This window comes from Sciurus carolinensis, chromosome 13 (assembly GCF_902686445.1).
Source record: "Sciurus carolinensis chromosome 13, mSciCar1.2, whole genome shotgun sequence".
Lineage (NCBI taxonomy): Eukaryota > Metazoa > Chordata > Mammalia > Rodentia > Sciuridae > Sciurus > Sciurus carolinensis.
In genome coordinates, this window is record NC_062225.1 from 41303161 (window position 1) to 41329977 (window position 26817).

Here is a 26817-nt window from a genome sequence, read left to right on the forward strand (position 1 = left end):
AGAATTAATATTGTCAAAATGGCCATACTACCAAAAGTGCTACACAGATTTAATGCAATTCATATTAAGATTCCAATGACATTCTTCACAGAAATAAAAAAAAATCTGCCATGAAATTCATTTGGAAAAATAAGAGGCCCAGAATGGCCAAAGTAATCCTTAGCGAGAAAAGAGAAGCAGAAGGCATCACAATACCAGCCCTTAAATTTCACTATAGAGCTATAGTAACAAAACAGCATGGTGTTGGCACCAAAACAGACATGAAGACCAATGGTACAGAATAGAAGACACAGAGACAACCACATAAATACAGTTATCTCATAGTGGACAAAGGCACCAAAAACAAGCATTGGAGAAAAGTTAGCCTCTTCAACAAATGGTGCTGGGGAAACTGGAAGCCCATATGCAGCAAAACAAAATCAGACCCCTATCTCTCACTCAGCACACCTGGGCATTAGACCAGAGACTCTGTGCCTACTAGAAGAAAAAGTCGGCCTAAATATCCGTCAACTCTGAAATTGATTCTTTAACAAGATTCCTAAAGCACGAGAAGTAAACTCAAGAATCAGTAAATAAGATTGTATCAAACTTAAAGCTTCTTCACAGCAAAAGAAACAATCAAGAACAGGAAGAGAGAGCCTACAGAATGGGAGAAAATCTTTTTCATTTGTACTTCAGATAGAACCTTTATCTCCAGGATATAAAAAGAACTCATAAACTTAACACCAAAAAAACAAACAACTGAACCAATAAATGGGCAAAGGAAATCAACAGACACTTCACAGAAGAAATATGAATGGTCAACAAATACATGAAGAAATGTTCAACATCTCTAGCAATTAGAGAAATGTAAATTAAAACTACACTGAGATTTTATCTTACTCCCAGTCAGAATGGCAATTATCAACAATACAAGTACCAATAAATGCTGATGTGGATATGGGGGAAAAGTACACACTCATACATTGCTGCTGGGACTGCAAATTGGTGCAACCACTCTGGAAATCAGTATAGAGAGTACTCAGAAAACTTGGAATGGAACCACCATTTGACCCAGTTATCCCACTCCTCAGCATACACCCAAAGGATTTAAAATCAGGATTCTGACTGGAATGAGATGAAATCTCATTGTAGTTTTAATTTACATTTCTCTAATTGCTAGAGATGTGACACAGCTACATCAATGTTTATAGCACCTCAAATCACAATAGCCAAGGTATGGAACTAACCCAACCCTTCAAGAAATGAATGGATAAAGAAAATGTGGTATATATAAACAATGGAATATTACTCAGCCATAAAGAAGAATGAAATTATGGCATTTGCTAGTAAATGTATGCTAAGTGAAATAACCCAATCCCAAAGAACCAAAGGCAAATGTTCTCTCTGATATGTGCATACTGACTCACAATAGGCAGTGGGGAGGAGGGTAGAAGTTCACCAGATTGGACCAGGGGAAGGGGGACAAGGGAGGGAAGATGGGAATGGAAAAAAGAGTAGAATTATTCCAACATAATACTCCTTGTATGTATGATAGGTCAAAATATATTCTACTGTAACATATAACTAAAACCAAACTTTTAAAAATCAGTGATCATCTTGGTAGATGCAGAAAAAAACCTTTGATAAAATTCAACACCACTTCATAATCCAAACCTTGAAGAAACTAGGAATAGGAGGAACACAATAAACGTTATATATAACAAAAACCAACCATCATACTAAATGGGTGAAAATTAAACACCATCCCTCTAAAATCAGAACAAGGCAAGGATGTTTACTCTCACCACTCTTATTCAATATGGTACTTGAAATTTTAACCAGAAAAATTAGGCATGAGAAAGAGATAAAAGAGATGCAAATAAGAAAGAACGAAGTCAAATTGTCTGTATTTGCAGAGGATCTAATCCAAAATTCAGAAGACCCTAAAGGTTCCACTGGGAGATTTCTAGAGTTGATAAATTCAGCAAAATAGCAGGATACAAAACCAACATACAATGATCAATAGCTTTTCTACACACCAATAATAAATCTGCTGAGAAAGAATCAGGAAAAAAAATTCCATTCATAATAGCTTTAAAAAAATAGTAAAATACTTAGGAATAAATCTAACTAATAAGGTGTAAGACCTCTACAGGGAAAATTGTAATATAATAAAGACACTAGAAAATGGAAAGACCTCCCAAGATCATGTATGGGCAGAATTAATTTTATTAAAATGGTCATATTACCAGGGGCTGGGGTAATAGCTCAGTGGTAGAGTGCTTGCATACCATGTGTGAGGTACTGGGTTTGATCCTCAGCACTACTAAATAAATAAAAATAAACATTAAAAAAATGGCCATATTACCAAAGGCAATTCATAGATTCAGTGCAATCCCCATCAAAATAACAATGATATTCTTAACAGAACTAGAAAAAACAATCCTAAAATTCATATGGAAGAATAAAAGATCCAGAATAGCCAAAGCAATCCTAAAGCAAAAAGCAAAGGTGAAGGTATCATAATACCTTAATTATACTACAGAGTCAGAGTAACAAAAACAACATGGTATTGGCATAAAAACAGTCACATAGACCAACAGAATAGAATAGAAGACAGACACAAACACACATAGCTTGTCATATGATTTTTGACAAAGTTGTTCAAAAGATACACTGGAGAAAAGACAAATGGTGCTGGAAAAATTGGATATTCAAATGTAAAAGAAGGAAACTATATCCCTTTCTCTCATCCTGTTTAAAAAAAAAATCCATTCAAAATGGATCAAAGATCAAGGCATAAGACCAGAAACTTTGCAACTATTAGAAGAAAGGTGAAACACTTCAACTTGTAGACACAGGCAATGACTTCCTGAATAGGCTCTTACATCTAAGGAAATAAAAACAAGAATCAAAAAATGTTATAGCATCAAATTTTAAAGTTTCTGTACAAAAAAAGAAAACAACTGTGTGAAAAGACAGTCTATAGAATAGGAAAAATTCTATTTAATTTAATAGGATTAAATATCTAGAATATATGAACAATTCAAAAAACTCAACACCAAAAGAATAAGTAACTCATTCAATATACAGGCAAATGAACTGAATAAGACACTTCTCAAAAGTACAAATGTTCAACAAATATACAATAAATGTTCAACAACTTTAGACATTAGGGAAATACAAATCAAAACCATACTGAGATCTCATCTCACTCCAATCAGAAGGCCATCATCAAAACAACAGGTGGCAATAAATGTGCACAGTGGTGCACAGCTACAATTCCAGGGACTGAGGAAGCTGAAACAGGAATGTTGAATGTTCAAGTTCAGCCTCATCAATTTAGTGAGACCCTCAGCAATTTAGCAAGACTCTGTCTCAAAATAAAAAAAAAAAAAAAGGATTGGGGATATAGCTCAGTAGTAAAGTACCCCTAGATTCAATCCCAGCTCAAAAAAAAAAAAAAAACCAAGAAATACTGGAAAGGGTAGAGAGGGGGAGGAACTCTTACACACTGTTGGTAGGAATGTAAATTAGTATAGCCACTATGGAAACTCATATGGAGGTTGCTCTAAAAACTAAAAGTAGAACTACAATATGACCCAAGCAATACCATTCCTTGGTATTTATCCCAAAAAAAGTCAGCATATTTTAGAAACACATATATACCCATGTTTATCACAGAATAATTCATAATAGCCAAATTATAAAATCAGTTCAGGTGTCCATAAACAGATGAATAGATTTTTAAAATGTCACATATATACACAATGGAGTTTCATTCGATCATAAGAATAAAATGATGTCAGTTTCAGGAAAATAGAGCATCGAGGAGAGCATCATGTTAAGCAAAATAAGACAGACTCTGAAAGACAAGGACCACATGTTTTCTGTCATGTGGAAGTCCGAGAGAAAAGAAGGGAGAAGAAAAAAGGAAAAAAAAAAAAGATATCATGAAGAAAGTAGGAAAGTAGAAGAAAGGGAGCAAAGGGAGGAGAAGGGAAGGGGAGGTACTGGGGAGTGAAATTGATCAAATTATGGTATAGTACATACCAATATGAAACAATGAAACTCACCATTCTATATAATTAATATGCACTAATATAAATGTCTGGCCCATAATTAGTATGCAAATGTTAGCTTTAAAAAATTATTGTTATATTGGCTGTGTTACAGATAGAAGAAGCAAGATTAAAAAAAAAAAAAAAATAGCCAGAATTAAAGAAGGCTTTACAAAGGAACCCAATGCCCTGGATTCTATCTCCCGTGGCACCCTCCCACAAACCTACCAAATGTTATGTCAAACAAACAAACAGAAAACTTTATATGCATTCAAAACAAGGGTGAAAGCAAAAATTTAAAAGTTAAAATTAGAAAAATTTTTGTGCACACTAAGAAATCGTAAGTATGGGGGAAAATAAAATAAAGATGCTATTAAAGAAGGATAAAAAATAAAATTTCCTGAGATGTACATAACTTTATGATTATAACTGGTCTTGCCTGTTGCATATATGCTGCAAACTCAATATAAGCTTGAAATATTAAAAATGAATTTTAAAATAATTGTAAATTAGTACATGGCAGATTTCCTTGGTTTACAAAAATCCATGTTTTCTAGACAGTTTATTAAGATCCATTTTTAAGTATTCAATCATAATTTAGTAGAATTAATATGATTTATTATAAGTTTTTAAAAGAGCCATCTTTTTGCAAAATCTACTACATATCATTTTCTTCTGAATAAACCTCTATTGTTTTACTTGAAGTACTGAAAACATTAGCAATAATTTAAAACAAATATTAAGTACAATACTCTGACCTTCACATTTCTCAAATGTTTCTAAATAAAATTTAAAAAACCAATTCACTGAAGAACTCACAAAATCTTTCAGGAAATTTATTGAACACATATTGGCTAAGAAAATAAGTTCTGGAGTCAGATTATTTTATGGCTGAGACTTATGGGTTTAAATCTTAGATCTAAACTCCATAAATAAGCCTTGAATGTTGAGAAAGTTACTTAACCCTTTTAAACACAAGTTTTTCTTCTATAACATGGGGATAATAATAGTAGTGCCTTACCTCAAGGTCACTGAAAGGATTAAATGGCAATGCATATAAAACATAAATCCACGTATCTAATCTATCATACAATGTTTGATATATAGAAATAGTCATTATAGTTAATATAATCATCATGTGTTTCTTCAATATACAATATTGTAGATATTTCTTGATTTTATATACTTATTTAAAAGTATACCATAATTTTGCATTAGGCAGAGGGGAGTGATCGAAGAGAAGGGGGTATGGGGGCAGGAAGGATAGTAAGAGAATGAATTGGACATTATTCTATGTGTACATGTGATTAAACAACCAGTATGTAATCGTGTACAACCAAAAGAATGAGAAATTATACTACATTTATGTATGATATGTTAAAATGCATCCTACTGTCATGTATAACTAATTAGAATTAAAATAAAAGTTCTTGAAAGAAAATAATAAAATATACCATAAAGTCATTTATAAGGAGGTCATGGTTGCAAAGATTGATTTTTCATTAAATGGTACTGGGACAACTGGGTAGCTATATAAAAAAGATAAAATTATACCTACAGTGTTTAAAAATAAAATTTTTAATAGCCACATGTGGACATCATATTGGATAAGGCAGCTCCATATAATTTGGCCCCTTAAATGCTTGGGCAACAGTCTATACTGAATCACATATATTGTTTTGGTCAGCTTTATTATCACTGTGACCAAAAAACCAGACAAGAATAACAAAGACTAGGGAGAGTTTATGTGGGACTCATGATTTCAGAAGTCATAATCCATAGACAGTCAACTCCATACCTCTGGGTCCAGGGTGAAGCAGAATATCATGGCAGAAGGGCATGGCAGAGGAAAGCAGCTCAGAACAAGGCAATATAGTCATAGAGAGAAAGCTCCGCTCACCAGGGAAAACTATAAACCCCAAAGGAATTCCCAGTAAACCATTTCTTCAATTCACTCCCCATCTGCCTATAGTTACCACCCAGATAATCTGTATCAGTGAATTAATGCACTGATTAGGTAAAGCTCTTATAACCCAATGATTTCATCTCTGAACTTCCTTGCACTGCCTTACACATGAGCTTTTGGGGGACACCTCATATCTAAACCATATACTGTCTTTAAAAAAAGCAAATGTATCTATTTGAAACAGCTAAAAGAAATAGACACATGCACACACTATCAATAGGAATAAATTCTAAAAGGATCTAAGATGGAAATGTTAAAAGAAGTCACTGAAATACTAGATGAAAACGTGGATCAATTTATTTAAACCTAAACAGAGAAATGCCTTTATAACCCAAAATCCATGATACAATAGAGATTAATAAACAGAGTATATAAAGAGAAAAAAAACCTACACACTGAAAATGCCCTAAATAAAATCCATAAATTAACAAAGTGGGAAAAATATTTTACAATATATCACTGTTAAAGGATAAACAAAAAGACCTCCACTCTTCAGTTCTGTTTATAAGGACCTTGGTCAAAAAGAAAAAAGCTAAACAAACTGAAAAACAACTTTTCTTAGATTCACTACAGAACTGAGGTCATTTGACAAACATCTATCCTCAAAAAATGTAGTGACAGGCAGATAAAGAGAATCACAACTTACCAGAGGAGAAGCCTACCTAGGAATAGTAATCTCCAGAGAAATCAGAATAAAGGCAGAAAAATCTTGAATTATGTATTTATTAGAGACTCAATGTGGACAAGACTGAGTTTAAAAATCCAGTCTTCAGGGAGTCTTCAGGGAGGCCCATACAGACTCTTAGAATTTTACCTTCAGGAGCTCTATCAGTTTCTCACTATCAAGACTGGAGAAAACTTCCTCTGCTCTGGGCAGGGGTAGTGAGAAATGAGCCACGTTCTGAAATAAAGCCAAGCCTCCCACAGAAGGCTTCAAAGAGAAACTACTGGAGCCTAAGTGACCAAGGAGAAGTGAAATATTCAACTCTAGTCCCCTGTATACATCTGTCTCACCTAAGTGGAGGAAAACTTACTTGTAAGGATCACAATCAAGGACATATGGTGACTAAAAGACTGACATCTAATCCCAGAACTGCAAGATGCTTATCTTCCCCCACCCATTACTTCAACATCAATAGTGCTCCTGTAGAGTAACAGGAATACATAATTGAAAGAACTATACAACTTAGACTTTATTTAAGAGAAAATCTCTACAAAAACCCCAAGACAAGGGAAATTAAATTTTTAAAAAAGGGTACACAGAGAAAAATTTAGCATCTGCCACTTACAATCACAGCAAACAGTAAACACAGCCTAACTTCTGCCAGATAAACAAAAAAACTTACATGAAAGTCCTATTTACCTCAGATCCATATATTCAGTACACTGTGTCCAGCTTTCAACAACAACAAAAAACCCACAAAGTAGACTAAAAGACAAAAAGCAGTTTGAAAAGGCAGAACAAGCATCAGAACCAAACTCAGCAGCAATCACAGAATTATCAGGCAGAGAATTTAAAACAACTGTAATTAACAATACACTAAGAAGGCTTAAAAGGGCTAATGGAAGCAGAGATATAGAAACTCTAATCAAAAGCAAATGCTAGAAATCCAAATCACTGTAAAAGAAACGAAGAATGCCTTTGACAGGCTCATCAATATACTGGACACAGTCAAGGTGGGGTGGGGTGGGGGGAATCAGTGAACTTGAAAAAAGTCAATAGAAATTTCTAAAACAAAACCGAAGTGAAAAATAAAAATGAAAAAACAAAACAATATCCAAGAACCAAGGGATAATTACAAAAGGCATAATTACTTCATTATATCAATTAAATATCATAAGGAAAAAGAAAGATTAAAAAAAGAAATATTTGAAATAATAATGACTGAGAATTTCTTAAAATTAATGATAGACACCAAAACCACAGATCTAGGAAGCTCACAGAATTTCAAACAGGATAGGTTTTTTAGAAGTGTACACATAAACATATCATAGTCACACTGCAAAAAAACAAAGACAAAGAAAAATCTTGAAGAAAGCCAGAAATAAGCCTTACCTATAAAGAAACACAAATAAGAATACTATCAGTCCAGTTTCCAGAAATCGTGAGAGCAAGAAGACAGTACATGAAATATTTAGCATTGGGAGAAAAACTACACCAATCTAGAATTCTAAATCCAGTGAAGTTGTCCTTCAAAAGTAAAGAGGAAACAGACTTTCTCAGACAAAATTTGAAAAAAAAAAATTGTCACCACAGATCACACCCTACAAGAAATGTCAAAAAAAATTTTTTTTCTCAGAAAAAAGGAAAATTATATAGTCAGAAACTCAGATGATCTTCACAGCAATAAAACTAACAATATATATAAATAATTATATGCCATCATCAAATGGGATTTCTTCTGTATATGCCAGAAGGGTTCAACATTCAAAATTCATTATTGTAATCCATCACATCAACAAGATAAAGAAAATTCATATGATTATATCCATAGATTTAGAAAAGGCATTTTACAAAATCCAACACCCATTATGATAAGAACTCTGAGCCAACTAGAAATATAAGAAATATCTTCAACTTGTTAAGGAACACTTACAAAAAAAGTTAACAGCTAATAGAAATGAAGATATCTTTTTAAAAAACAGATTTTACTTACATTAAAATTTTATTAACTAACTTGGCAAGGATGGGGGTGTTCTAAAGTAAAATATAAATAAAACCAATGAATCTATCAGTGCTTCAAATTAAAACATAACCAATACTGACAGACCCAAACTGAGGAATATTCTTCAATTGTTAAGGTCATGGAAAGAAAGAAGACTAAGCAACTCTACAAGATTAAAGGCATGTGACAACTAATACACTGTGTGGATCCTGGCTTGATAGAGGGAAAAACATTGTTTTGCTATAAACAGAATTATTAGGATAACTGAAGAAATTTCAATTAAGTCTATAGATTTAACAGCATTATATAAGTGTTATTTCCTGAATTTGAGAAAGTGAATGATGATTATCTATGAAAACATCCTTGTTTTTAGGAAATACAGGAATATATATAGGAACTCTCTACTATCTGTGTAGCTCTTTTGTAAACCTAAAATTATTTCAATAAAAAGTTTTAAAACAAATGAATTAACCAATTTTTTAAAGTTATTTTTGCAAATGAGAATACTCTTTGAATTAAAGCTGAACCATTAAACTTGCTTTCCAGGACCCAATTACTATATAAACAAATCCAAGCTCAATTAAGTTACTTTGAGATAGGGTTTTACATAGCTCTCTGCATTTAATGATTTTTTTGGAGAGGGGATAATGAATTTAAAAGTTTAAAGAGACACTATTTGTACAAGGGAAACAAGATTTCATAATCTTAAGGGAAATAGTTAAAGAAGACTAGTAAAATAACCATAAGGACAGATTTAAAAGATTAAAATTATCATAGTAAATGTACCCTATAAACCAAGGAAAATATGGATGGTTCCTCATAGAAATCACTATGGCAAATATAAACAAAAGACCAGAAGGATCTAGGGAAGCATAAGAGTGATCATAAAAGCCTATAACAGAGGTTTCTAAACTTTCTGAGTTTATAAGACCTTTCATGCGTGGGTAATTTTTTCCACCAACTCCTCTATCTCCAAGTCAACAGAAATACCTAAACACTATGTTATTAAGTAGTCATGCCCAAACAATTTAGGGAGGATGTATGGCCTAAAATTTTACACCCACTAATGCATATGGAAACCTCCATATTTGCAAAGCACTCCTGGGGTTCTGAAGATCACCCAGTTTGGCACAATTTGTCAAACTCTAGATAGGATTAGTCACTATCTCCCTCATTTCTTGTTCCACATAGATTTTCAATGACACTTGCTTTCTGTCACAGCAATTGCAAAAACCTAGCTTTGTAAAAAATATGGTTATCATTAAAAGGAATGCAGCAATCTAACTTTGAAACTGATTACTCAAGCTAATTTTGTATGGTTTCTGACAGGTACTATGTTTCGAAATTTTTAACCATCTCTTGACACCCTTGTGAGTTGTCTACAGTGTTTCTGGGTCCCTTGGCAGAGCCTTGGCAAAATGATAAAGAATAGAACAAGGCAATGAGTAGTCCTTGCAAAATCAAATTAAGAATATAGTAATACTTCAGAGGAAAAAAAAAATGAGCAGATCCAATAATATTACTGGAAGGTCAAAAACAACATAGGTACCTGAAGAGTTTCAAAGCTTAAAAAAAATCTTTCCTTAGCTACCCTAAGTAGTCCCTTATAATTGTGCTTATATGGAAGGGAACAAAACTAGTCTTTTCTTTAAATAAATGAATTAACCTGTTCAAATGCTCATATTAAATCTGACAGTTTTATGTGGCACAGTTAAAATACTTGCTCTCATTTTTAACTAAAACAAAAAAAAATTATCAAATTAGCTGAACTATGGGAAGAAAATTTAATTTAAAATTTTGATTCAATAAACATTTCTGGAGTACCAAGAGGAATTGTTATCCAACATCTGCCAAAGCTTTCCTTTAGAAAGACATTTGAAAAAGAATAAAATTTGGCCATTCTAAAACCTAACTTGATGCTCTTAAGCAATTGGGGAACCTCTAAAATGTCAGATTTGCCAGCACCATCCCTTACCTACAGAAATCATGGAAATCTCCATATTTGCAAACTTCCAGTGGTTCTCCACACAGGAAGTATGGCGGGGAGGGGGGGGGGGAGGTCAGATTAACATTGTCCAATAAAACTTTTTGTGATAATGGAAATGCTCCATATTTATACTATCCAATATGGTCACCCTAACCACGTATAGGTAGTGAGCACTTGAAATGTGACTAGTGTACCTGAAGAACTGAATTTTTAAATTTTACTTAAAATGACATAAATGTAGATATAAATAGCTATGTCCTCAGTTGCTTCTGTATATCCACAGAACAGAATGGTTTATTAAATGTACATTCTTCTAAATTTTTCAAGTTGTACCCTTGATCAGAAAACTAGGTTCCTTGGTCATATTCTCTTAAAGATTAAAGAATCTTCATAAAGGATTGATGTAAACATTATCCAAGTTAATGTGAGTTTTTTGTCATTGGAGGTTTGATCCAAAATCATATTTTTTATAATAAAAATCTTTGGATTAAGTTTAAGAAAACTCACTGCAAACAAATTTGTATACTGTCTTTATACAAAAGGACTATTGGATGAGCCAATGCGATTCTCTTTTCAATTCAATTGCCAAAAAACCCAGAACTAAATCCAGCATCCAATGGTAACATCTGACTCTTCTCAAGTGCCTAGTAAAAAGTATTCTCCTGCTCTTCTAAGACTATCTCTGTTCTATTTATATCACTAAATTAGTCAACATAGTGTTAAATTCTTAAGCTAACAAACTCTTTTGACATAGATAATCAACATTTAAAGAGATAATGTCTTTGAATTAAAACCATTTTCTATATTTTTTAATGTAAAAGTATTTTAAATAACAATCCTAGGATTAATAAAAATAGGAAATTTTTTACAGGTCAAATTTACCAAGTTTTTAGATGCCTTTTCCAACGCTGTCAAAATATCACTCTGACACTGATAAAGAAGATAAATATTACATCACACAGTAATTTCACTGCCCCATTTTAAAAAATTCAATTCCACTTCTTTTTAATAAATACACAGAAGTCCTAATGTAGAATATGAACATCCTATTGAGTATTCAGTTCAAAATGTTTTGTGCAATTTTTCCTTAGCACACTGGACTGTTTTTAAATTGCACAGTTAACTACTTCAATGGCTCTTTTGTTGAAATACCCCACAAAATCAGAACACATCTGACACATCAATAGCACATTTCTAGAAATGCCTAGTTTTGAGTTTCCTGAGTATTTTAATTGCAAAACTAACTAAATTAAATACTCAGAGAATTTCTTCACCTAATCTCTTAAAATTTCAGCCCATAATCTCTTAAAAAAAACAAACTAAGGTTTTATACCAGAAGAATGTAAGAAAACTACACTACAAAAGAAAATTTACTCCCTGGACTCAGTTTTTTTTTAAATTATGACAAAAAAATTTTTAAAGAAAAACTATCATAAAGAAATATATCATAAATATAAATTATCAAAACAGGACACACACAGACACATACAAATGATGACAAATTATTCTACTTTGAAGGGATTGTTTCCTTAGCCCTATACTTACTTAAAATTATCATAAAAAAGAAAATTAGATTATAAAACCATATGAACTGGTTTTGTTCCAGAAACAAAAATATGCTTATCGTCAAAACTTAGTTCATTTCAGAATAGCACTTCTGCTAGCAGCTCCCTAGTTTACCTGTATCTCTCTGGTCACTCCAATCTCTGGTGTTCATTCATTTTTCTCTAACACTCTTTTAATGTTCAGGCTATAGTTTCAGTTGTCTTGTTACATACCTTACCCCTTCTCTCTAGATAGTTATCTTCATCACTCATTGCTGAGCTCATCAGATAAAGATTATAGTAATAATGGGTAAATTACTGTGTGCTTACTGTAAGTCAGACATTGCCCTAATTCCTGTACTGGTACTATCTCACTTAACCCCCAAACAACTCCATGTTAGAAGTACTTTTATCATCTATTTGGAAATGAGGTAACTTTCCAAGGTCACAAAGTTAGAAAATATATACTTGTACCCACACAGTCCCGAATGCTCTCCCATGCTGTTCTAAAGTTCCTTTCCATAGGGCTGTAATAGGCACAATGGTTCCCATTTCTGCTGTGAAACTGGATAAAACTAATAGTTTTGAGGCTGGGCACACAGAATACACAAAGGTACTGATTCTAGAATCCACAAACACTAGCTACAAGTAACTCAAATGATCAGAGCAGAAGTCAGCAAATGTTTTCCTAAATGGCCATAAAATAAATATTTTAAACTTGGCAGCTGTTCAATCTAAGTGGCAACTGCTTAACTCTGCCTTTTCAGTGTAAAAGTAATCATTGACAGTAAGTAAATGAATGTACATGGGTGTATTCCAATAAACTTTATTTATAACAGAAACAGCTTGGATCTGGCCAGAGTTTGCCAACTCTCCATCTACAGGCATACTTAGTCATATGTGGAAGCAAACATGATGTAAGCAAGACAATCCAATTCCTGAATAAAGAGGATCTACTATATTCCTTAGAAACCTACCACAACTGAATTTTGTAAAGCTGTACTTCACATGGAATAAACACATAAAATCTGGATAAAAAACCACATGCAATAATTTCAATTAAAAAAAAAAATCAGTCCATTAGATACTATCATAAGCAAGTTAACATATTAATTTAATTTAGCATTTGCTAAAACTGTATGCTTTTTCACAATTTACAACATTGAAGGCTATTTTGTTTCAAGGTATTCAAGATTCATATAACTTACAATACAGAAAGTACTACAAACTAACCCTTCTAAAAGCTAGCCTAGAAACTGGGAAATAATAACACCTTTGCCTGTCCTTTTTGCAATCATCTATCCTGCTCCACACTTGAAAAGATTTAGCATCTAACTTCCTGACTTAAACATTTCTCCTCTCATTATTCCTGGTAACTTCAAGAGCCACGGAGATAATCTGACCCATATCCTATCCTCTAAATTCCTTGACCACCTCTTAACTTCCAAAAATCTTTTCCTCCATTCCATCTCAACTACCAGCTGTCATACTAATACTAATAATAGGTATAGTCTCTAAAGCAGAATGGGAATGCCTAGAAGGTGTAAAAGATTCCCACTCAAATATACAAAAATATTCTACTTAAATTTGTTAATTAAAAAAAAGAAATTAGGGTATACTCATATTTAATGTATACAGTACATTAATTTAAAATATACTGGGGATGAGTACTTGTTTTTTTTTAAACTGATAAGCCTATGTGATCCAAGGAGACCACTACCTATATCTTGTCATTAACATTTACTACATCCTTCAATATCAAGCATCTCACTCTGACTTCTACCTCCAATCTTTCCAGCTCACACTGCTTTGTATCAAAATTCTCTAAGACCATCACCTATACTGACTATATCTACTTCCTTTCCTCTAACCCAATCTAGTCATCAATCTGCTATTGAACTCCAGCAATTCTTCAACCTCTTTAAAAATCTATAAATCATGGTCCTCTTCACTTTTTCACAGACAATTCCACCTTCATGTCCTTATTTTCTCCATTTTCCATCTTATATCCCATTGGTACATCATTATAACTATGCCTGCAACATTCACTCTCGATTTCCTTGTCCATCTCTCCCTCAATTATACATTCTTGATAAAACCTAACCCTGGTCAATCCAATTCTGCCTATTCCATACTTATATCCAATCACTGAACATAACTGGGTTAAATTATGAAAACTTCCTGGTTACATTCACTCTAAATTTATGACCACAAAGTTAAGAAGGTCCTTAGTACCTCCCAGCAATCCTACATTTCCCTAATCAATTCATTCTCACTTTGACAATTTCATACCTTCTCCTCAATCCTTCAATAACTCTGTCACCTCTCTCAGTTGATGACCTCTAATATATTTTCCTGAGAAAACAGAAGCCAACAGAACATTCATATCTTCCCCCATCAAATCTACCAATGTACCTGCTCCGTTACCCATGTACTGTGTCTTCTCATTTTAATAATGAATTGTCACTGCTTCTACCTAAATTCAACATTTTCACTTGTGTACTGAATCCTTTTCCCTTTCTCTCAAAGAGTTTTCTCTTTATTTTAACCTCTTCTCCCACCATATCATCAGTTATTCCTTCTCTAGTAACTATTACCATCAGTTTTCAAACATGCTATAATATATACCATGCAAAAAATACACCTTAAACTCTTGTCCCTCTCCAGTTACTACCTAGTTCTCTACTTTGTATCAAAACTCTTTAAGACAATCACCTATACTCACTATATTCACTTCCTCTCCTCTAACCCAGTCTAGTCATGCTTTTATCCCCAATATTCCTCTGAAATCACTCTTCAAAGACATTAGCTCTTTCTACCTTGCCAAATCCAATGGTCACCTTGATCAACCTCTCAATTGTATTTGACACACTTTTTGCACTTAGTTTCTTGGAAAACCCATGTTCCTAATTTTATTCTCATCTCACTAGGGCTTGTTTTCAGTCTTCTTTGCTGGTTCCTTTTTATGCTTAAGTGCCTCAAGGCTCAATCTCAGTTCTGTCCTGGGTCTGTGTAAATGCCATAGAAAATTTCCTATAGTTATAAATACTGCCCACATACTCAGAGGTTCCAATTTCTTCTCTCTCCAAAGCCAGACTTTTATTATTAACTGCTTAATTAAGATTTCCATCTGGACATCCCAAACAAAACTCTTAATTTCTCCTTATACCAAACCTTTTCCTACCCAACTGTTAGTTCACTCCTGTAATTAATATTATATTCAACTGGTTGTTCAGAGCAAAAACCTATAATCATTACTGAGTCAACTCTTTGTATCATATCTAATCTATTGATAAGTCCTGTCAACTGTATCTTCAAAAATTTATTTTCCAATTACATGGATACGTACATTTGTCAAAACTCACTGAACCTATACACTTAAAATCGATATGTTTTACCGTATGTAAAAGTGTATACCTCAATAAAGTGTGGTAGTAGGGACGAGGGTGGGAGTATGATCACATGTTACCTACATAAATATAACCATTTCTTACCACCTACCATTCTTCTGCTTGGACTATTACTTCTGGCATCTTTGCTTCCACTTCTACTCATGACAGTTCATATTCCACAAAGAATCCAAAATAATGTTTTTAAAAGTGAATCAGAAGATGTCACTTCCCTGTTCAAATCCCTCAGTGGTTTCCCATTCCATTTAAAATCCAAAGGTCCTTACCATGACCTCATGATCTAGCCCCTTCCAGCCGCTCAGATCTCACTTCTTACTGCTTTACTCCTTTTTCACTGTGCTCCAGAAACGGTGGTTTTCCAGAGGCTCAAAAATCACACCAGGCTTATTTCCAATTAATTCTTTTTCCTTTTTCTTTTAAAAACTTATTTCCAAAGTTCTTTACATTAAGGCTCATATGTAACTCTAGATCTTGTCATTAGACAGTCAACAAAGAAATACTTGCTCAAGTCACCCAAGGAAGTGAATCTGAAATTAATACTTCTTAATATTCTTAATTTGGCTTTCATAAATTCAAGTTACCATGGAAAGTACATATAGCTTTCTAATGTCTAACTGGAAAATTAAACTGGGATCAGTTACAGAAAGCCTGGAAAATCAGATAAAGGAATTGATATTTTATCTAACAGGCCAATGTTAGTTACAAACAAATATTGGAAAGAGCTACCTTTTATTTTTCAAATTCAGAGGTCACAAGGTTTGTAAAAATGTATGAAATAATGGAGCAAGAGGAGTTACTTTCAGCAATACACACGCACACCTTTTTGTACTTCTAGAGCTTTGAACCATGTGACTATTTAATATATTTAAAATATGTTATAATTAAAATTATATTTTAAAACAAGAAAAAGGAATACAATATAGAAAAATCTTTAGTACTCCTACCATAACTAAGAACTAGATGGAAGAAATATAAACATGTAGAGAAAACACATTCATATATGTATATAATGAAGAAAAACACATGAAATACAATATATGCTCATACATAATGGTTCATAGCACATACCAGAGAATGCCTTACCAAAATTTAATTCTGCAACCTAGGTAAATTAGCATCAAAAATCAGAACTTGTCAACTTTCAAGTAGTTTCCTTAAACACCTATGTAACTATTGAGAACTCACAGAATGAAGATGACTTCCCTCAGAAATCTAATGGCAAGCAGGTGACAAAAGAAAAGGACAAGAATTAAACAAGAGGAAAATTGACAGCACAATCTCTTTCAAACTCATCTCTAGTGGCCAGTTTGTTTACCAACAGCTATATCAGTTAAACCAAGATGAATAATTAAATGACCTCAAGACAATAATAAAAGTAAGAAGTGGAAATCCCTATCATCTCCAAATTTGCTACAGTCTCTTTACATGACTCAGAGAATGACACAGAATAGGACCTCAGGGTGTATTATCCTTCTATTCAATATTCTAGTTTTTATTCTGACCTAAGTTCTAGAAGCACTACACCTTGAAAGAATCAAGTAATGAACCCTCTTGAACTAAAGAACCATAAATTAGCCAGGGCAAAGCAAAATACAAGAGGACAATAAAGGGGAAAGCTTGAGAAGCAGAAAACCCAAGACATCTAATTTATATTATTCATCCTTTGATCAAGAGTAAAGTATTAAACTTGTCCATGGTCTAGATTTTTAAAAAAAAGGTTCCTTAAGCCCCTACTCTGATCCTTTATTGTCATATCCAAGCTCATACTTTGTGGTCACGGCAAGAAAGCATGGGATGTTTCTCCCCTCCTTAATCACAGAAATAATATATTTTTCCTTGGGAAACATACCCTTGATTCCCATTACCCTCTTCCATCAACACAATATAGCTTTCCTAAATCCCATACTATCTACCACCTTCTAAGTAGCAAGGCTCTAAAAGCAACTTGTCATCTATAGTTGGCATCTATATATACAGGTTACCACCAAGGCATAATCTCAATGGAATACTAACTGTTCTTCACTTTTACAGGTGCTTCTTCCTTCTTTAATTTATACCAGGTCTATTTTCTTATCTTCTCAATACTTGCAATTTATCTCCAGTGCTACACTAATGCCTCTTTCCCTTCACTCAATCAGCATCTCCAAATTTCCTTTCTCTCCTATTTTTCCACACCCCCAAAGTAATATCTGAAAATTATAGGAAAACATTCAAATGCTTCTAGCATTAACTTCAGATCCTACCATAATACCTATTTTAATAGGTATACCTATACCTATAATGGTATACCTATTAAATCAAGCCATCTATTCAACTATAATCAAGTTAGATTTTTCACTGTTGCTTTCACTTTGAAACACATTAACAATAACTTAAATACTACTTACTCAAGTGGGGGGGGTGAATAATTCAAGGATGTTACAAACTGGGGAAGAAACTGACTTTGTAACTGAAGAATAAACTAATGTGTTCTAGTCTCCTTATGAAGAGAGACTCAAATTTAACCATATTCAAGTTGATACCCCCTTTACTTTGCCTAGTTAAGAAATACTTGGAAACAGGACCTTCCTCGGGTATTCCCTATCTTGGTTTGTACACCCAAGGCTTCCAAGTCAGAAACCTGAGTACCAGTCTAGACTTTTCCTTCTCCCTATCCTTCCCTTATCCCTATCTTCCCCAGATCCCCAACTGAAATGACCCCCAAGTCCTGTTTTTATCTAAGTATTCCTCCAGTAAATTCTATTTCATCTGTCACGGCCTCATCCAATCCCTAATCCCCACCTATCCTAACATCAATGTCTGCAGTCACCCTCTCCTCAAAAGTCCTTATTTCACATTGTTGTCAAGGTGACTCTTCTCAAAACTTTTCACTAGATCCCTTTCACCCACAGAATAACACACAAGCCATATATAAAAGCACATAACTATCATTTGAGTTCTGTCTGCCTCTCAAACCTCATCTTTCACTTCATTCTCTCATCCTACACTTTAACCCCCATCAATATTAAACTATACTATTTTAATTTGCATCACAGATCATGTTATTTAGTGCCTCCATGATTTTGCATAGGTTGTTACTTCAGTCTAGAATTTCTTCACTTCTTTCCTTGGCTTCCTAGACAATTGTTATGAATCTTTAAAACCCAGCTCAGATTCCTGGAAACCATCCGTAACCCTTATTATTATTTTCTCTCTGCCAATTCCGTATATAATAATGGCATTTATTGAGCATTCACTATGTCCCTGACAATATTAAAAGCATTTGACAAGTATTAATTCATATAATCTCATAATTATCCCTCCTAAGAAGCACTACCATTATTACCTTTGTGCAAGTAGAAAATGAATTACAGAGAGGTAACCTCCCCAAGAGCACCCAAATGCATAGAAACAGATCAAAATGCCTACATCATAATATTTATAATATTGAATCTTACACAATGAATTTATTTACATGAGTGTCCTTATCTGGATTGTAAGCTCCTTGAGGGTGGGGATTGTCATATTTGACCAAATCAACAGTATCTGATATAAACTAGGCAATCGGTGCAGCATTTCCTGAATTGATTTTAAAATAACATTCCTAACAAGACAAAAGCATTCATAGTTTTCAAAAAAATCTGAATATGCTATAAGAGCAATAAACAAGCTATTTTCTTCATCTAATAAAAATGATGTTAAGAACAGAGTTATTACAGACATGAGATTATAGTCCTTGTGGACGATGAAATGAACTTATTTTGCAGTAATACTGCTTAATCACTGCAATAAATCAAAACCTAAAGGACCATTTGCTTAAGATTAACTTTTTTCTCTCAGTAAATAAGAATTTGTGTTGCTTATCATTCAGGGCAGCAAAAAGAAAGCCCTAAATTTACTTTGCTCAAGTGGAGAGAAGCAAATCATAGACCAGTACTACTAATTGCTTCCTTAAATCCAGCCAAGAAATGTATCCCATTAGTCAATTAGAAGAAAATACAGTTGCCTGACTAAGCATTTAACAAAAGAATTTCTAAGGTTGTACGGATTGGTATTCCATTATTCAAATAACGAAAAATTCTTTTTCCTAAACAAATAAAAATGAAAAAAAATCTTATTTAATAAGATTATCACCATCAATCTAGAGTCTTCTACATTAAAATATATACGCTACATTAAATGTGTGTTTGGTATATTTCAGTAGCCACTGTTCTTTAAGATTATAAAAATCAAAGTTATTCTAATAGTAATGATAAATGACCTCAAGACAAAAGTCTTTACTCAGTGTGCTCAGTTACAGTCTTCTGAGACATACTGAAGTACAGTAATTAAAATCCACAGGGACAGTATAAGCAGCAACAGTGTACACCACAGTACTTGTTTGAGTATTCTGCACCCCGCCCAGCTTCTTGTGCACTACAGAAAGATAATCTGCTATCAAAAGACTCAAGAGTTAGGCTACAGTGAGTTTAGGCCACAGCACAGCAAACTCTACCCCCAGGCACATCTTACCATTTCTTTGTACACTCAACCATCAGCTCCTGGTAGGAGGCCACAAACTGGAACTTGGATGCATGTTTTCCCACACGCTGCAGTCTTTTCCAAACTGAAGCCATGATGATGGGTCAATAGACTGGAACAGTTCTGGGTTAGCAACACAGCAGCTTTAATAAGGCAGAGGGTCCAAAGCAAAGGAGCTTTACAGGTGTGTCTGTACTTTTAAAAACTCAATTACAACTTGAAATGATGTTTGGGGTTCATAAGTCTTCTCCCTGTTTCACAGGGTAAATCCCATCTTAGATGAATGGCCCAGTCACCAACAGCATGATATACAGGACAGGATGAGTGAGAGGAGATTCCCTCAAGCAAACATCACCATTCCACCTCAGGGACTATATGACTTCTATTCTGGAGGACTGAAAAGCAAAACAAAGGCAAAAAGAGAAAAAGAATATGAGGAGAACAGCATGAAAAGTGACTAACCACCCATGTTGGATAATGCTGCAACAGACAACCCCAGTTCTCTGTGTTTTTCAGACAATGAAACAAAACACCACCCTCAAAAGCCGGTAACATTAAGAATGCAAAATACCAAGGAAGAAATTACAATTCACACCAAAGACATGAAGCAACATATCAGGTAATCAACATCAACAACAATCGAAAGACGCAAGTCGGGCCCTACCTTCCCTCCTAGCATCACACAAGGGCAAGTAGAGCGGGAAAGTCTAGGGATGCTGTTTATATCCACTGCCAGTCAGAGAGAAAAGTGGAGTATTTTTAAATAAACTTTGCTTTTCAATAGTAGCCTCTAGTTCTAGAATACATGCTTAAAACACACTAGGGAGCAGGGAGGAATGCTGTTGTTCAGAGGGGGAAATGGGTGGGCAGCGAGGAATGGAGGGAAATCTAAGGACAGAGGGAGGCAATGTCCGGGCTCCAGGCTACTTGGGCTCCCTTCACCTTCGCTGCCAACTGGAGAGAAATGGAAACTCCTGCCTGGGCGTGAAGCAGTGACCAGTGGGGCAAGTGGACTGTGCGGGGTGCGGTGCCTCCCTCCCCCATCCTCTGGGAACCAGTCTGCCGGAGGCTCGCCTCCTGTCCAGAACCCTGACCCCCAGCAAAGACAGGCGGTGGCCCGCCGGGGTCCCTGTCACCCAAGCGTTGCCAGAAGACCCCAGCCCGGTCCCCGAGTCCCGGCCCCGCCGCTCGCCCACTCCCGCCCCCTCCTCACACCTCTATTCCCGCTGTCGGGCTGAGTCTGGCCCCGTTCCCTCCTCAGAGTCGCTCCTCCGTCGCCGCCGCAGCAGCAGCCGCCGCCGCCGCCACCGAGTCCTCCATCCCCGCTGGAGCCACATGGAAGAGCCAAGCCAGCTGCGGCGCTCGCGGGAGCCGGGGTCTGCAGCCCCTCAGGCGGACGGCGCCCCTCCGCCCGCCCCCTCCCTGACGGATCGCCCTGCGACCGTCTCCCACCCTACCAAACCCTGCCAGAGCCGCCGCTCAGCGCCCAGTGCCCCCTCCCCCGCCTTCCTCCTCCACCACCATCATCATTACCTCCCCCGCCGCACCTCTCACACTAACCCTACCCACAGCAGCTCAACCTCTGTCCGCCCTGGCGCCATTGGCCGGGCCCCGCGAGTGCCCCGCCCACCTCGATCGCCGGGCCTTAGCTCGGTTGGAACGCCTCATTGGTAGATCTGCATGCCCATCACAGGGGCCCCACCCCCTAGCTAGCTAGGTGTTTTTCCCTCGACCGGAACGCGGCGCACAGTCTACCCTTCTTTTAAAAAAAATGACAACCCACTAAGGACGATCCCGCCCATTCCTCTGATTGGTTGGAAGAGGAAAGCAATAGGCGGGAGGAGTAAGGAGTGTTTATATTGAACTGGAAGTTGATTGCGGAAGGTGGTCGTCTGTCAAAGGCACCGCTGGCTGTAGGGCGGGGTTTCTGGCTCTTGGTGGCGGTGGCAGCGAGAGGGGCTGGTTCTACTGCTGCTGTGAGCAATGCGGCTGCTGTGGGTTTTCTCTCCGGTTCTCTTTTCACCACCTAGGACCTGGGCGCGCCCTCTGCTCTGCTATTAGCAACTGAGGTTTTTTTCATACACAACCTTTTTTAAAATTTTTACCCAATTCCTCCCGGTTTGTTTTTCCCCCCCCACCATGAACAAAAGTAATGACCCTTCCCAGACCCACTCCATACCCCTGCCCAAGGTTCAGTCGATTGGTCCTCAAGGAGATTCAGTAAGCTAAGCCAGACATAAAATGTTTACACTACAGTTTCTTCTTGTTCTGAATCATCATCATCATCATCATCATCATCATCATCATCATCATTTGAATCTTGGTTTCTGCGGTTCGTTATCCCTTGGTATGAACTGTATGGATTTGGGAGTGGCTGACTATTTAAAAAGATGATTAAAGGGATGAAATAAAGAGTGTGAGAGCAGTAGTTAGCCTTGTTTAAAAAGTCATGTTCCCTTTTGAGAATATGAAAGCTATAAACACTTTCTCAAGGAGGAAAATTACCTTATCACAAGCCAAAAAACAATGCTTTCAAGTTTAGGTAGGTCAGACAAAGAATAAAGTGTTGTGGGAATCCTAGTACTTAGGACCTAAGAGTAAAGTCGGAAACTGAGGAGAAATGGTCAGAGAAGTAGGAGTCTTTGGTAAGCGAAGGGCAAATAGTTTGGAAAAAGAGAGAGAAGCTAACATATGAAGAGAAAACAGGCAGAGTGGGCCCTAGACACAATTAAAGGTCATTCTTAATTTTATTAAAGTTGGAAATCAAGGTGCACCGACAAAGAGAAAGTTAGAAGCATTGAATGCAGTATCCAGTTCTATTTCCACTTTCAATAAGGTGATGTAATAAAACCATAAAAACCAAGCGTACATTTTACAGAAAAGGCAGTTATCACTTATTTTGCCATAGTCTTAATTCTAAAATATTGATAACCATAGTAGTTAAATTGATTCTTATTTTGTATACACCTTAGCATTCTCTGATGTCTTTCTTAAGTGGTTTTAGTAAGTCACGACAACCTACAATTACTTTGTCCTTATATAGTATTCTGTATCATTAGTAAATTAAGTGTGGACTCTTCTTAATGGCTGATACATAGAAGTAATTATGAACTACGTTCATTCAAGTTGCCCTTTGGGAGCAACACACATGATAATCAGAAGGTTTTTGCATCCTACTTATTTTTGTTATTCATAAATTCTCATGGTCATATGGTCATCCTCATTTCTTTTAATATTCTTTGCCTTCCTCCATAAAAATGGGTTGGGGGCCAAGGTAGAAGAAAAAGAAACTTTATTGTAAATAAATTTTCTTAAAAGCAATGAGTTTTAAATAATTAGTGTCTTTCTTTAAAAAAGGAGGTGGGAGAGGGGACAGTTCCCTAGGGAATCTTCCTCACGTTGTGGAAAATTTCAAGAGACTGATAGTTTCTTATAAAACTGCTCTTCTTTTTAGGGGAAATGTTTTTCTTGGATGTAAACTTTTCATTCTAGCCACTAAGGTAGCTAAGAGATCAAGGTTAGAATTGTTTACTGAGCCAGGCACGTGCCTGTAATCCCAGTGGCTTGGGAGGCAAGGCTCCTAGGAAGATCTCCTGTTCAAAGCCAGCCTCAGCAAAAGTGAGGCGCTAAGCGACTCAGTGAAACCCTGTCTCTAAATAAAATACAAAATAGTGCTGGGGATGTGGCTCAGTGGTTGAGTGCCCCTGAGTTCAATCCCTGTACCAAATAATAATAATAATAATTGTTTACTGAATGAGTGAGAAATTAAGAGTAGACCTTGACATTGTTCTACTGCTGAGCTCAAGTGCAGATAGGCTGTCTCCGAGAGACCCCACAGGGCAGCTTCTTCTCCCATAACACTTTTAAAAATTCAATCTCTGGTACTAAATAAATAAATAAAAATAAAAGTAACCTGTCTGCTAAAAAATTTTAGAAGATGGAGTAGGGTTGTGGCTCAGTGGTAGAGTGCTTGCCTAGCATGTGTGAGGCACTGGATTCTATCCTTAGCACCACAAAAAAATAAATAAAGGTATTGGATCCATCTGCAACTATTTTAAAAAATTTTAGAAGAACTTTATAGAATATTTTGAGGTCTTCTGGTTTGCTTAGCAGGTAATTATTGAGTACCAACTGAATATTGATCATATTAAATATTATTAATAGTACATAAAAGTTATAGTTTGTTCTCCAAGAATTTTCAGAACGGATGTTCAGCATTTTTGCAAGAAAATAACACAAATTGTACTTAACCTCTCAGAGTCCCAGTTTCCTATTCTGTAAAACCAATAATCAGGCCTACCTTTCTAGTACATTAAGAAGATAGAAGATACAAACATCAAGTGCCTGGCACATAATAAAACAATAAAATAGTAATAGCATGTGCTGTTTTGTTTGGTTTTAGTAAATCTGAACAGGGAAGGGGGAAAAAAAAAAAAAAGAACTTCAAGAAAACTTAGACAATACTTATTTGGTGCCAAACATCACTATCTGAAGGACTAATGACTTTCAAACAGTACATTCAACATTATTCCTTTTCTGTTAACTCAGTGGGTACCAAGATTGGAACACCAATAATTTAGGTAGACTCAGAATTTTACTATAATTACTAAGAATTACTCAATCCTCATGACTACTATTCATTCCCATTAGCTGGGATCTGAAGTTACTTTTTCCTGAAGGCTCCATTTTTTCCTACTATTGATATGTACATTCTACTGACTCTCCTCATTTCAGGATTGCACACTGTGTTTCTACTGGCCCTTAATAATGCCCAGCTTCACAGAAAAAAAAATAATAATAATAAAAATGCCCAGCTTACTAAGGTCTTGATTTATCATCTCCATCAGTCCCAGGCTTAAATTACATGTGATAGGTTATGACCCATGTAAGCAAATTTCTTTAATTGGTCTTTCTGTTTAGCCCTGATTGTTGACTCCAAAATATTATAGATGTTTTACTTAATAGAAGAGTCAACATTTCAAATAATTGCAATTTTGTTTTTAAATATCATTGAGCTTAAAGTGAAGATAAAATACCAAGAAAGAAGTGGAAAATGCCACCCAAAACTTTAAATCTTCTCTACCATGACAGTTTGGAAAAGTTTTAAAATTCCTTTCAGTGAAGCAGCTTTTCTAGTCACTATTTCCAAAACCCCCCATATGGAGAATCTATTATATGAAATGCAGCCATAGGTTTCAATTATTATTATCTTTCTTAGAGATAAAATTCTTAGCTTTGAGTTTTACAGTTTTTGCAGTAGAAATTGTCAAAGGTATTATTGCAGGATTTAACTACTAATAGAATTTGTGCCTTAGTCCTAGTAATAAGATTTACTCCCAATAATAACACTGCAGGTTTTTGCACTGTTTTATCCAGTTACCATAGCAGTTATCAATAATATTACTGCAATTTATAACTGCTAATGAAATTATTAAAAACCTACAACCAAAAACTTTATTCCCAACAATCCTACAGCAATTTTTATGACCTTAAAAACTCACTATCCCAAACTAAAACTTTTGAGATTTTAATTGATGGTTTTGTAGTCATTTTTTTTCCCCAGGTATTTCCTTATTATCCTATGGCCTTTCTTATATACCCTTAGCATCATATCCACCCTCACTTATGGTCATCTTTGCTCATTGTTTCAGGAAAGGAATATAACAATGTAGAAAACAGGAATTTTTTTTACTTGTTTTTTTGAGTTTCAAAAGCCTAACCTTTGGGGAATATTGAAATGGAATCCAGTTAAAAACCTGCATTCCTACATACAATACCTTCTAGTCACATGTTACTATTAAACATGTAAAACGTGGTTATAACAAAGTGACATGTTATAAGTATAAAATATGTACTGATTTTAGAGTTAACATGTAATAAAGAATGTAGTATATCTTATTCATTTTTATATTAATTACATGTTGAAAATATAATATTTTGAATATATTGGTTTAAACAAAAATATTAGAAATTAATATCAACCTGTTCTTTTCCTTTTTTTAAGTGGCTACTGGAAAAATGTAAATTATATATGTAACTCACATTATTTCTCTATTGGACAGTGCTGGTTTAGACAATAATAAAACTTCCTTTTCACAGAGATGAGAAAGATTTATCAGGGTAGAAATGGAAGAAGAAAGTTGGAGGGGTGTAATGAAAGCCTAGATACTAATGGATCCCTGAAAATAGAATCCATTCTTACCCTATTCAGACAAGTTTTGGGGAAGGGTAGCTAAAATGACAGGATCTACCTACAGGACCTGAGAGTTGAGACATATAACAATTTGCTAGATCCCCAAGGATGTGACTAGATCTGTTAAGAGAAGAAAAAACTAGGCTATATATCTAGGCCAGCTAAGACTTCAGAGTGGCATAGTCCAATAGAACTTTCTATGATGTACCTACTTGTCCAACAGAGTACCTACTAGCCACTTAGATCTGTTTGGCACCTGAAATATAGTGTTATTGAGTAACTTGAGTTTTAACATTATTTAATTTTTGTTAATTTAAATAGCCACATGTTGCTGGTAGTTACCACAATGGGCAGTTCCGGAAGCCTGATACAATTCCCAGACACCCAAAAGGGTATGAAAGTATAGAAAACCACCATACCTGAAGGAGTTCTGCTGATAGACCAAGATAAACTCAGCAGCAATCTGTGAGGAGTCTGCTATTGAGGAAAAATTTCCAGTAGACATTGG

At 35.3% G+C, this 26817-nt stretch overlaps 1 protein-coding gene across 1 annotated transcript in view; it reads right to left on the reverse strand.

Annotated features, from left to right (window-relative positions):
- Ehbp1 (EH domain binding protein 1) overlaps window positions 1–21563 on the reverse strand; it is a 310593-nt gene extending 289030 nt beyond the window's left edge. The window contains 2 exon segments of the mRNA XM_047522702.1: window positions 20108–20511; window positions 21332–21563. Coding sequence (XP_047378658.1) covers window positions 20108–20211 — 104 coding nt within the window. The 5' untranslated portion in view covers window positions 20212–20511; window positions 21332–21563.
- Between the last annotated feature and the right edge of the window lie 5254 nt (window positions 21564–26817).